The 13311-nt window shown below is 38.9% G+C and overlaps 1 protein-coding gene across 4 annotated transcripts in view; it reads left to right on the top strand.

Annotated features, from left to right (window-relative positions):
* Positions 1–13311, top strand: part of afap1 (actin filament associated protein 1) — a 65065-nt gene that overhangs the window by 34717 nt on the left and 17037 nt on the right. For all 4 annotated transcript variants that reach the window (XM_057359177.1, XM_057359178.1, XM_057359176.1 and 1 more), the window contains exons 2-5: positions 2814–2942; positions 3455–3537; positions 12633–12741; positions 12830–13041. In XM_057359177.1, coding sequence (XP_057215160.1) covers positions 2814–2942; positions 3455–3537; positions 12633–12741; positions 12830–13041 — 533 coding nt within the window. The remainder of the gene's footprint in view (positions 1–2813; positions 2943–3454; positions 3538–12632; positions 12742–12829; positions 13042–13311) is intronic.

The raw sequence follows: 13311 nt of genomic DNA, 5'->3' as shown, positions 1-13311 counted from the left end.
TTGTGTTAGCGAAGGTGCTAGGATAAGTACTTGAATACGTGTTCTGTCAGTTTTTTTTCTCACTGTTGATAAATTCCAGTGCGACGGCAAAACGGAAGTTCTTCTTCTTCTTCTTCTTGTTTGTTGCAAGACGGATGTTATGATACACTGCTTTGCAAAAAGGCGGAAGTTTTCACGTCATTGTGAAAAGGGCGTATTGTTTACTCGTGCATGCCTACAGACTGACAACGTAATACGCATGCGTATGACGTCATAGTTAAACGCCGCTTTCAGAGTTTACACGGAAACGATAATGCCGTCGTTTTCAAAAAGTTGCACTTTGAGACCCGTTTTCGTCTAAATGAACAGCCAAAACGCATAAAAAGTTTTATGTTTTTAGTTGAAAACGGTCTTGTGTAAACGGCCTCTAAATGACTAGAGTGTTGTGTACGTGGCTGGTTGTGATTGTTTAAAGGTTTCCCCTTCTCTCTCCCTCCCTCAACTTTACCCCCAAGCATTGTTTAAAGGTGGTCCTCATTTCATCGTGGCACTTGGTGCTCTGCAGCGATTTGGTTTGCTCAGTTGGTTTTAAAAGTGTATTTTCTTTCATGTTGTTTGGCCACCATCACTGAAAGTGCTTCATTAGCTTTATTCACTCAGACATGTGCAAGCTGTTGGACAGGGAATGATACAGCAACAACTGGAAATAGTATAGGCAATAGAGTTCTTATGAGCAGGCCCACACGGAATCTGCATGCAAAGAATCCCTTATTCATAAAGTTCTGCACAGCGTCCATTCCTTGCCAGTTTGTTTATTAAATATAAAAATTAAATTAGCTATAGTGATTGGAACATTCTTAGGGCCATATGAAATCCGTTTTTTTACGATACAATAGTAATATTTTTTCCCACATGAAAAACACTTCAGTATAGCATTTATTCATTAACTATTGTAAGACACCTAGACACTACAGTGTTTTTGAACCTTGAGGAAAAAATCCATACAATATATGGCGTATTAAATGCACAACTATGTTAATATAAACCAGCATAGTAGACTAAAAGTATGCTTTCTTATTGTTAGTAGAACACTCATAGCACACTTGAATAAATTTATTTTTTTTGTAAGGGAAAAGGAACAGAGAAGCAGCTCAAGCACATACAACCGGAAAATGTCTATTTAGTCGAGAACAAGAACATGTGATTGAATTATCCAGCAAATCAACAAGAGAACTCCATTGAAATGAAATGTCTTCAAGTAAGAACAACATACTGTCCTCTAAAATCAATCAGTGGCAATCTGAATAACTCTGGTATTAGGAGAACAGTTATAGTTTATGTACTTTCTCATACTTCATGTTAGAGGGATGGACACCAGTGCATTTTTTTAAACTAAGAAGCATACGAAGAAGGGACACTAGAGCAGTGGTTCTCAAACTTCTTTGTTGTAAGGCTCCCTTTGTGTAGAGTGCATTTGCTTTGCTTTGCGGATTATAAAGATTTATAATCTTAAATTTAAAATTTTAATTAAAACAAGAAAATATTCAGTTAAACAATGCTAATGCTAGGGGCAGTCGTGGCCTAATGGTTAGAGAGTTGGACTCGTGACCAGAAGGTTGCCGATTCGATTCTCAGGGCCGGCGGGTAATGACTGAGGTGCCCTTGAGCAAGGCACCTTACCCCTGCTTGCTCCCCGGGCGCTGCAGTAATAGCTGCCCACTGCTCCGGGTGTACGTGTGTTCACTACTCTCAGGATGGGTTAAATGCAGAGGTCACATTTCGGGTATGGGTCACCATATCTGACTAATAGGTCATTTTCACTTCAATTTCACTTTTAAAACATCAATTATTTTGGTTGGTGGCATTGTTTTTCTGATGTTTGATTGCACAAAATGTATGATAGATATCTATATTTTTAAAATGCCACAAAATCTGTGGCCCCCTGGAACCATCTTGGGGCCCCCCAGGAGGCCATGGCCCCCAGTTTGAGAACCACTGCACTAGAGGGTAACACCTGCATTGAAATGAACTGCAACCAACCAGATGTCAGTACAGCACTCGTGATGGCTGAAATCAAGAGCAGCAGTCGTACAACGGTGACACACTCAATTTGCTATGCTACAGTTAATTTTAAAGCACGCTGTAATCAGTGAGCTCAATTCTCTGCCCTGCATCAAGAAACCATCCCTCCAGCAGTCGTCCTCCCCCTCCAACCTTCTTATGTAAACCCTCAGCTATGTGTTTGTATGGGCTCGAGACCATTGTAATGCTGTTTTATAGTCATCTGATTTTCCAGGGCTGCAATTCACATTTGATAGCCTTCGATATTCCTCAGGTGCCTGGCCAACAGATACCCATAATTCACTGTTTTTGCCACATACCAGCCAACATTTTGAGGGTAGAGCAAGGCACACAACTTCTCTGTAGAATGTCAATGTGAGCGAGTCAACAAAACAAAGAAAACACAGCCTTGCAGGATTGACGTATGTGATATATCACAGATAGTCTCACAAAGCCAGACTTTTGAATGTTCACATAAAGTTTGATCCATCAGGTCCACTTTGCAGCTTATTGTGGCCGGCCACCTACAAAAAGACTTACTGACTGACGTGTAAAGCGACCAACCACAGTTGACTTTTATCCTCTTGTGATTTGATGCCGCTAAACTCACAAATGTCAGCCTTCAGACTCAAACTCTGGGAAGAAAGACTAGCAGTCAGGCATTTTCTATTACATGCATGAGACAGTCGGTAAATGGACCGGTGGGTGTGCCACCCGAGGTTGACACCGTATAGCATGTAGCGTTTACTGAATATCAAATTGTGTTTTTACAGCGATGGAGGAGTTGTTGGCAGAGTTGCGGGTCTTTCTGGAGCTGTTGGACAGAGAATATTTAACAGCTGGAGTAAGGGAAAAGAAACAGCAAATTTTAAACATCCTGCACAGAGTTCTGGCCACTAAAGGTAAGCACAGGTTTCCTTTAGCTCCTTTACTTCCTTTCTTCCCATCTTAAAGGAACAGTTCACCCAAAAACAAATACACTCTTCATTTACTCACCCTCAAGTTGTTATAAATCTGTATACATTTCTTTGTTCTGATGAACAGAGAAAGATATTTGGAAGAATGCTTGTAACCAAGGCCACCATTGGAAAACTTGGTTTATAAATTTCTTTGTTCTGTTGAACACAAAGGTAGATATTTTGAAGAATGTAGGAAAGCAAACAATTTTGGGGCACTTTTGACTACCAAAGTATTTTTTTCTACTGTGGTAGTCAATGGTGGCCAGGAACTGTTTGGTTACAAGCATTCCTTCTAATATCTTTCTCTGTGTTCATCAGAACAAAGAAATTTATACAGATTTGGGACAACCCTGCAGGGCGAGTAAAAGATGACAGAATTTCTATTTTTTGGGGAACTGTCCCTTTAAATCTTCTGAATATAATAGCATCAGTTTATTTGTATTTTGTTATCGCAGAGCCTTCCTGTAAGACAGCGATACACACCTCTCTCCCGGCTCCTCCCCAGATGCCCCTGCCAGAGATTCCTCATCCTTGGATGGTAAGACATGCATCATACCATCTTAAAGGTGCAGTGTGTGATTTCTGTACCAAGTTTCAAACACTTCGCCGGTCTCCCGAACTGGTTGTCCCACCCAAACTCATGCCATTGGTTGAGCCAGTGTTATTACAGACAACACATACAAATATACTTTTTGCAATTCCATTTGGTATAGCTAGTGGAGCAGAAACACTTCAGTTTTAATTACATTACAGTTTATTATTTTTACTTATTATAGAGGTGAATTTTGCATAACAACTGCAATGTTTTTTCTTTTAAACCTTTTCCTTGTGTTTGCAGTCTGGTTTTTCACACCTTTACATTGATATATTCGTGGCGGCCCGCCACACTATCAACACTGGCTGCCACAAATAGATTTTTCATGATTCCCCTTTAAATGTTTATTTTACTATTTAAAACAGTTTAAACATGCTGCAGTTGCGAGCAGCGTGTTGATGCTCAGCGCCTCTCTCTCATGTTGCGTGCAGCTCCGCCCTCGACGTTAAACACCACTCTCTCACATGACAGTGAACGAATTAAAATGTGGCGGTGTTTTCAATATGGGTTCCTCCTTGTACTTGCCTTTCCACGTAAACATCAACAGTCACAGATGTTACTGACAGAGATGACGGCTGACCGAGTTTATCAGGACTTGACGAAAGGTTAGCAGTGTTTCCAACACATCTCCCACACACCCTTTCTCTATGTGCTCGGTGTGTCTGTGTGCGAGCTCTTCTTGCCCTCTACCAGTCAGTTTGGTGCGGTGTGTAGTTGTAACTCCATGTAACAGTGTATTTTCCCATATTTCTGAATTTGCTCCAAATTGTCTGCGCTATACGCGATCTACAATAAAATTATCACTCGCATTTAAAATCAAAGAAGCGCTCATAATATAGCAACACATTGATGAGTGGAGCAACAACAACATAAGGCAAATAAGTAATATATAATATAAATACTATTTTGTCAGACGATGTTGTGTTTATAAATGAGGATTTTAGCAGCAGTTAAAGTGACAACTGGTTGTATTAAATACGAGGTGTTATTGGGTCGTGTTTAGTCACTATTTTATATTCGTTTCATGTCTGACAACAGAGCAGATAATATGTGAGAGAAGCATTCAGTTGTATTAAAATACAGTATAATGTGTCAGAGCAGAGACTAGAAGCGAAGCAGATTTCAAGTGCCAACACTAGAACAAATGCAAACATGACGTGATGATGTCACATATATGCTAATAAGGGTGTGACATCATGAGCGCCACAAGTCTTTCAAAATCCTGTGGGAAACACTGCTACAACTAACAGTCAACAGAGAAAACCTGTGTTTTTTTTACGGTTGGTTTAGGGTCGTTTGCAGTTTTTTTCAGAAATTCCTCTTAGTCCTGAAACAAAAACAGTGTTGTTAAATTGGGATATTGTGTTAAGTGTAACTACCACTGGCTGCCGGTTTGATGGTCTGTTTTTGTGAAGTGTTCAGTGTTTTTTTACAAGCTCTGTAAAACAGCAGCAGGAAGTGTTCACATGAGTTCGCTCTCTGTCATATGACCGAATAGATGCCGACACACGACCCTGATTTGGTCTCATCTGTCACACGTGAAACAGATTACCGTTTGTGTGTGTGTGTACACATCTGTGTGAGAATTAAAGTAATAATCATCTTTGGTTTAAGGCAACAGCAGATGCTGATGTTTGTGATAAACAGCAGGTGTTCATGGACCGTGGTTGGTCGGTCTCGACACAAACACACACACACACGTCCCAAGACCTTGTTTTACAGTCCACTCTTCAATACACACTCAGCACTTTACAGCACACGGGATAATTAGAAACATCCTTTCCTACTTCAGTCATCCATGCATAACCCCAGCGTATGTGTGCAAGGGGGTGGTTGTTCCTATTTCCAGGAAGCTATGGTGTGGGTGGGGGGGGGGGCGTTGTGGGACAGAATGTGGAGATCAGGAAGGGAAGGACAGAATAAAAATCCATTTACAACAGTCCAAGGTCTAACCTCTGCAAAATGTCGGAAAAGGTAGAACACGAAATTCGCCGTATTTTTTTCTTTTCCATTACACTGTTTAGTTTTTCTAACTCCTGCTCTCCATCAACCACACCCTGTGCTTTCTGTCATTCTCTTTCGTTCTCTCTAGCTATGTGATTTAGTATTGTATCGGCAAGCCAGTTTTATAAACTCCAAGTCATGTTACTGCCAGACCAAATACTGCGCGTTTAAAGTGTGTGCGTGTCTGACTAAAGCCTTCTATGGTCCTTACTAAAAGAGTGGTCAAAACCACAGAGCTGGAGAACCAGAGGGATTGGAGAAAAGAATAATAGGAGAAGCTGGGCATGTGGGTGGTGAGATAGGGCCATGGACAGGACAACAGACGCCACAGTACAGAAGGACAAGAATCATGTCTGGAGACTTTCTTTGGATGTGTGTGTTTGTGTTGAACTGAACTTTTTGGCTTTGGGTTTGCTCGAAGTTTGCCAGTAAAACAACTGTAAAGCATCTTGTACATGTACTACAATGACCCCAGGAGAGGAAATTTTGACTTGCTGTTGATGCATAGCTTATTAAGGGCTAACCTACTTCTTTCATCAAATAGTGACTATAACTGAGAGACAAGTTAAAGATCATTTAAAGCTAAGCATACAGAGACACACACACACAAATGCACAAAGTTTGCTCTGTGCTTGTAATATTTTACATGTGTGTACTTTGAATGCTGTGTAGTCTTGTTGGGGATTTCTTTTTATCCTTTAACATTTTATGTACAGCAGTATTTATGCATGGAAAATACAAAACTGTTTTTATTTGTGTGTTTCTTTGGTGCATCTGGCATATCATAGTGCTCTCAACGGCAAGGTTGTAGGCTTGAATCTCAGGGAACACACATACTGATGAAGGAGCAGTGAAATCCAGGGAAAAGTCTTAAAATCTAATTATGAGATTAGGAGCATCAAGGTAGTCATATCCATGAAATGGTGAAAATAGGTATTGTGTGTTTATCTCTGTAAATTATAAAATGTATGATAGATTTTGAGATACAGTATGCAAAAGTTAACAATTAATGACTCTATCGATATATATGTTTTATTATTTTGCACAAGAAATGCAGAAAGTTGGCTTCCTAAACGTTAATTTCAATATTTGACATTTCCTTATTAAGTATTAAGAAAATAAAACTTAACTTTCAAGGCAACCTGCTTGAGAGTACTCATTGGGCCAAGCAGTTTACCCAACTCAGTTTATTAAATAACTAAACAAAGAAAAAAACAGTTGAACCAATTTACATTAATAGGCAACAAAGTAATTTATGAATTTCCACAACAAAGGACTTAATCCCACTCCATAGATTATCATTTGTTTATTTTCTTACACATTATATACACACTTTTCTTCAGGCCTTTACTCATTTTTCAAGTAAGTGCTCATGCCGTTTGTGTTGGATGCACATTCATGCATTTCCTCTAGTAGCAGCGCTGTGTCATGCACATAGACCTCAACACTGAACACACAAACCTCAATCATAACAATCATCAAACATCATTCATTCAAAAACAACACTGACAACAAAAACAGCAAGCAAACAATAGTCTAAATATAGTCTAAAAATATTAACCAACAAATTTACCATGCTGCAGTGCATGCTGGGGACGTTGAGTTCATTGTTTAATGTAAAATTGTTTTTTTCAGGTTGCATAGTTTAGAAAGTTGGCCAATCTTTTGGCCAAACACTTAAGTGTTGAAGTCCAGTCAACAAAATCTTTGCTAGCAGCATGTTTAGGCTAATCTTATTCACAAATAACATAAGTATATACAAAAAAATTAAAAAATTTGCTTCATTATGTTTGTAGTTGTATCAATATATTTTATATATATTCACAGAATTATCTTAACATTATGTAGAATGATTTTATATAGAAAACAGTAAATCACAAAAAATGAATTTTCACAGACAGTGTCACAAATGTGTACCTTAAATGCGCTGTAGTTTCATTTGTCTGCCTAATGCATGGGTGCAATGATATACTTTGTTGCATATTTGATGGAGCTTTGGAGTGTGTGCTTTCATTTGTGGTGTTGTGTGCTTTCCTGTGAGGGTGTTTAGTGTACTTCAAGCATAGAGAAGATGATTTAGCCATGTATCAATAACCCTCGTGGATTGTGTCGTGGTGTGAGCACGTTCCTGGTTTGTCACAATAAGTGACTTCCATGCCGTTCACAGCTGAAGCGAAAGCGAGAGTGTGTGTAAGAGAATATGGGGAAGCCATAGCAGACTCCACTGGGACTATGATGACTTCCATCTGTGTTGATGTTGGCTTCTGCTCCTCCCCATCAGCCTTCAAATGTGCACCACAAACACACAATATCAAATTAATGAACACACACAAACGCATTAGCTATCTGCTTTTGTGAAAAGTTAACCCAAAGTGGAGTCTGTTTCATAGGGACCAAGGAATCTCCCTTCCTTTAATCAAAGCCATTTTAGATTTCCCTTAGTAATTTTTATCCTTCGTTACTTTGTGCTTTTTTCATACTGATACTTGAATCCTGCCAAAATTTAAGAACAGGTCACCCCTTATGGCAAGAGTCCAGCAGTGTAGGAGAATCAGTTACTTTTGTATCAATATTTTCATTTTCTATGCCCACAGTGGCAGATGGTGGAGATTTATTTCTCAAGATCCAGTTGTGCTAAAGCAAAAGGGCTCAACTGTACCCCCACCCCCTCCCTTTTGTGGAGGGTTAACCGCAGTCTGGAATGCAATGACCTAATCTCTTATTGTGTCATGGACAAAAGGAGGAAAATGAATTATGATTCATGCACAACAATGCATTTCATTCGTTGCCATGGAAAACCAATACATATGGTTATGGGAACATCTTTTATAGGTTATAGCAAGTCACAGTTTATATAGACTGGGATTCAGGAAAATGAGCTGTCAGATGTTCATCTGCTTTAAGTGTGGTACTGCTGGACATTTTTAAAAGAACTAGTCAGGAAAGAAAATATTGTTGAAAGTAAAACAGCATTTGTTACTTCACACACATACAAAGCCAAAAGTTTTTGTCAGGTTAGTTGACACAATGGTGCAATAATACAGGTATGTCTATAGTATGTGTGTTTGTGTGTGTGTGGGGGAGGAAGTCAAGTTGCAGTGGATGAATAGTTTTCATGTGAATGCATGAATACACAGCAAATCAAGGTGGCCAAGAGAGGAAATGTGGAGGTTGAAAGATTAAGTAAGTGTGTTTAAGTGTGTTTTCCTGGCTACCCTGTAAAAGTTCTGATACGATAATCCCAGACAGGCCCAGACGTCCATGCGTTTACACTCACATTTTATCACAAACAGCACAGTCACAACATGTAAGCTTTTGCAGTATATAATTGTATGAGGTGAAATGGTCTGAGAAAAAGTGTCTGAAAAAAAAATGACGTTCATAGACCCAGTATGTATGCTGTATACATACAACATACATACATACTGGGTCTATACTGTGGTTATATACAGAATATCGTTGCTGTCCTTTTAAACCCTTGTATCTCCATATTTTGTGATTTTTATTTTTTTGCCATAAATTGTTATTATGAATCACCATTTATATTTGTCACTGGGTTTTCCAAATATCTAACCAATAAAAAGTATTAAAAGGTGCTTTTCAATTATGACAACATAGTATTTAAACATTTTAAATATGCAGTGCATTTTCCATTTCTGGGAAAACATCGAATTTGGACATCCAAGGTTTCGGAAGGACAGCAAAGATATATCCAATACATCTACTGGACTAGTATATCTATATTAATGTGTTAATGTTGACATGCTGATGTTGCATGAATGGGTGGAAGTAAGTTTTTTTCTAAGATCAGATCTGCATTCAGCTTGGACCAGACGTGGAACTGAGCCTAAGAATACACAAGCTGCTCTAGTTCCGTTTAGTTTCTTTAGTTTTCTTTATGTTTGCAACATCTCATCTGATAATTTTTTGGGGTGAAATATCCCAATGATATGCTATCTTTAATTCTACTCAGGGGTGGTTTAAAACCTAAAGATTAACTTAAAAAAGTTAAATAAGACAGGAAAATAACAGTGGAAACAAGGTTTCCTTCAACTTTTACTTGTGCTGAGCACTTTGCTCCATTTTCCTTTCCGGAGGTAATTGTGATGAGACCTTCTATGTTTGTATTTACCAAGAAATAACAAAAACCCTTCTTCACTGATGCTATTTGGCTCCTTGCCAGAGTTTTCCCTTTTAAAAAACCCTCCCCACGTTCCCTATACTGTATATTTCATCCTATATTTATAACTCACACAATGGAATCATACCAAGAGCAGATTTCTCCTGAGATTCTGGGACACACATGCTTTGAAAACATATGGAAAGAGGCATGGTCAAGGAAGGATGTAAACTTAAAGACATGGAGGACGCAGCGCAATAGAGACTGTAACATGGAAAGCCAACAGCATGAGAGCCCCAAAAATGTTCAATGCTGTGGTACAGTAGAAACTGTAGTGTTTTTCTTTTATGGTAAACATTTACAGTCTAATATTTCTTTGAAAACAGAAGCCCTATTTATCAGTTCCTTCCTAGCATCAATAATTTCCTATCAAAGCATGAGCTGTTCAGCTAAACACAGACTAAGGCTATGTTATGCCTGTTATGGTTGCGGGTCATCAGGGCATCTGAGCCCGCAGGGAGGACAGAATTCCAGTCAGAAAGTGCGATGTGAAGACTCTTGCTGAAGCGGCTCAAACTAGAACTAAAGCACGTGCGCCATTGCCAAAACCCATAGGTTTTATGCACAGCTCTTCCATGAACTACAGCTCTTTGATCAGTAGGAAGTACTGCTCGATCTAAAATCCGCTCCATCTATCAGATTCAAATGATCTCCAAATCCAGCATTATATCCACCATTTATATAACATTCCTCACCGAACTGCAATGAACAAACAAACACAGCTGAACTTCGCGAACGCAGTGCTCTCTCTCTCTTGCTCCAGCTGGTTGACGTGTGCACATCCTCCTTCTCCCGCTCTCCTTGGTTGACGCGTGGGTGTGCTCTCTCTTTTCGCTCTGGCGAGTTGACGCGTGGGTGTGCTTTTCTGGAAGAATTGTCCAATAAGGGACTAGGGCTGTCACGATTATGAAATTTGGCTGACGATTAATTGTCTAATAAATCATTGCGATTATGACTATTAATTGTCTGTCTTAGAGCTTTGACTTTTAATTCTCATACATTTTTTATTCAGCTTTAAACGACCATATTGTTCTGAATATAAAGACTATATTCTTTTTCTTGGAAATACATAGGAAAAAATTGGGTCATCATACTTAAGGTTTAGGCTTTTACCTGTCAATAATACAACTGCCAAATACTTTTAAATTGATCAGGTGTGAATTGAAGCCACCATTAAAATGCTGTCAGTCATAGAAAAGCTTCTAGTCTGTTTTTTTCTCACTTGCAAGACTACAATAAAAGTTTACTTCTATGTTAATGAGATTTTGGTAGACTGGATTTCACACTGAAATAATATTAAATTGTACTTCAGGTTATTTTTATGGTATATGTTTTAGTTTTTTGTGTGATTGTGTTGTGGTGGTACATTTTACAAGTATTACCATGCTTTAGTTACAATATATACATTAAAATATGCAATGCACTACAGCTTCCCCTAGTGTCTTCTATAGAGAGGTGCAATAATTGTGATGATCTGAAACCATCGTGATGAGGTCAAACAATCGCGATGAGCCGATTGTTTAATAATCGTGACAGCCCTATAAGGGACTAAGAAAAGTTTTTACGAAACGGATTTTCATGTTCGAAAAAAACTTTACGAAACCTAAACGGATGCTGGGGAAGTGTATCGAGCACAGAAATACTACGTCATAAGTCCAACTCGTTTTTTGACAAGTTGACCATGTCAAGCATGAGAAACCAGAAGTCAGAATAGATGAAACATCGTTGCACATCCCCTTTAATTATTGTCTGTGATCTATCACTTTACAAATCTTGTAGCTCATAGTCCTGTTTTGAAAGGTTCATACATTATTTCTCCATGCAGAAAATGAATTGGTATTTTACTTTTGCTCTTTTGTTCTATAAGCAGCTGTCCTGCGGCATGTGTGTGTCATATAATTCTATATGTCCTGCATTACAACTGTCGGTCATAGAAGCCCACTGTCATAAAAGCACTTTCTGTGAACTAAAATGAAAGAAAAAGAAATAAAGTCAGACTTTCCATGGGCTGTAAATGCGTTTATATGAGTTTGTCATCAGCCATAATTGTTTGCATGCAGCCTGTGAAATAAGTGAGGCACTGGAGGACCCGAGTTGTCATGACCACCACAGGCTGTCACATGTGTTGCCAGTGGGGCCCAACAAGCCAAAGCCCATATCAGAGTCTTAAACACATTGTAACACACAGACACGCTCATTTGCACATATACACACAATCTTTATTTTATCTCTCTTTCAAACAGTTCCATACAGTATAACAAGGTTCTGTAGTGTGCTCTACAGACACCAGGAGTTTAACTCAGAGCATGTGTGTGTATGAGTAAAGTCACTTAAAGGCATGGAGAGAATTAAATCAAAAGCTCACATACAGGTTATGTGCCAAAACATAGTGAGCAGTCTGCATAAAAATAGCCTTGTAGGCAGCAAACAGAACCTCCTATTGAATAACTCATAAATAAAACATACAAATAGTACACTTTGTGTAAAGTACACAAGAGACTTAATTCACAGATTAAGAAGTTTGTTTTGAAATCCTGCTTTTCACACAGTTATTTCATATCGTCTTTTAAAGATGCCTGTGACGGGTTTGTGTTGGTCCCACTCTAAGGTGCTTTGTTTTCTTTTAAATTACAGAGATCTCAACAGCTGACCTCCAAGATACACTTTAAATAAAATGGATGATGGCAGATTGCTTGTTTTTATATTACTAGCCTTTGATGTTATACGACTGCATACATTCAATTGAGCTGCTAGATTACATTTTTTGTTCTCTCGTATGTAAGATTAGGGTTAGCGCAAGTTACAGTATGTGACTGACTTGACCATTCTTCCTCTTTCTCCCTCTTCTCCAAAGCCTCCAGACAATGATCCTCCACCCTTGCCAAGCTCCTCTCTTCCTGAAGGTTACTATGAGGAAGCCGTACCTCTGGGTCCTGGGAAAGCCCCCGAGTACATCACCTCTAGTGAGTACACACACATACATTTTGAACATCCTGTTGGATACATAAAGATGTGATTTGACCTTTATATTAATCTACACTATGTTGTCAGATTATGACTCTGATGCGATGAGCAGCTCATACGAGTCATATGACGAGGAAGAGGAGGATGGGAAAGGACAAAAGATGCGTCACCAATGGCCGTCTGAGGAGGCCTCCATGGACCTGGTGAAGGATGCACGTATCTGCGCCTTCCTGTTGCGAAAGAAACGCTTTGGACAGTGGACCAAACTGCTGTGTGTTATAAAGGACAACAAACTGGCGGTGAGCACACGCGGATATAAACACAGACTGCTTTGTTTATGACTCAGTATTTGCTTTTGTTGTAGTGTGTAAAAATGACTTTTGAGATAAGCATAGTTCACTCAAAAATGAAAACGAAATCATTTACTTACCGTCATGTCATTACAAACCTGTAGGACTTTCTTCTGCAGAACACAAAAGAAGGTATTTTGAAGAACGTTGGGAACCAAACAACATTGACCCCCATTGACTTTGACATTGTACGGACAACCATTGAGACATTTATCAGAA

The sequence above is a fragment of the Triplophysa rosa genome, linkage group LG18, assembly GCF_024868665.1.
Source record: "Triplophysa rosa linkage group LG18, Trosa_1v2, whole genome shotgun sequence".
Taxonomy (NCBI): Eukaryota; Metazoa; Chordata; class Actinopteri; order Cypriniformes; family Nemacheilidae; genus Triplophysa; species Triplophysa rosa.
The sequence above is the reverse complement of the archived record's forward strand: the minus strand, read 5'-3'. Positions and strand labels throughout refer to the sequence as shown.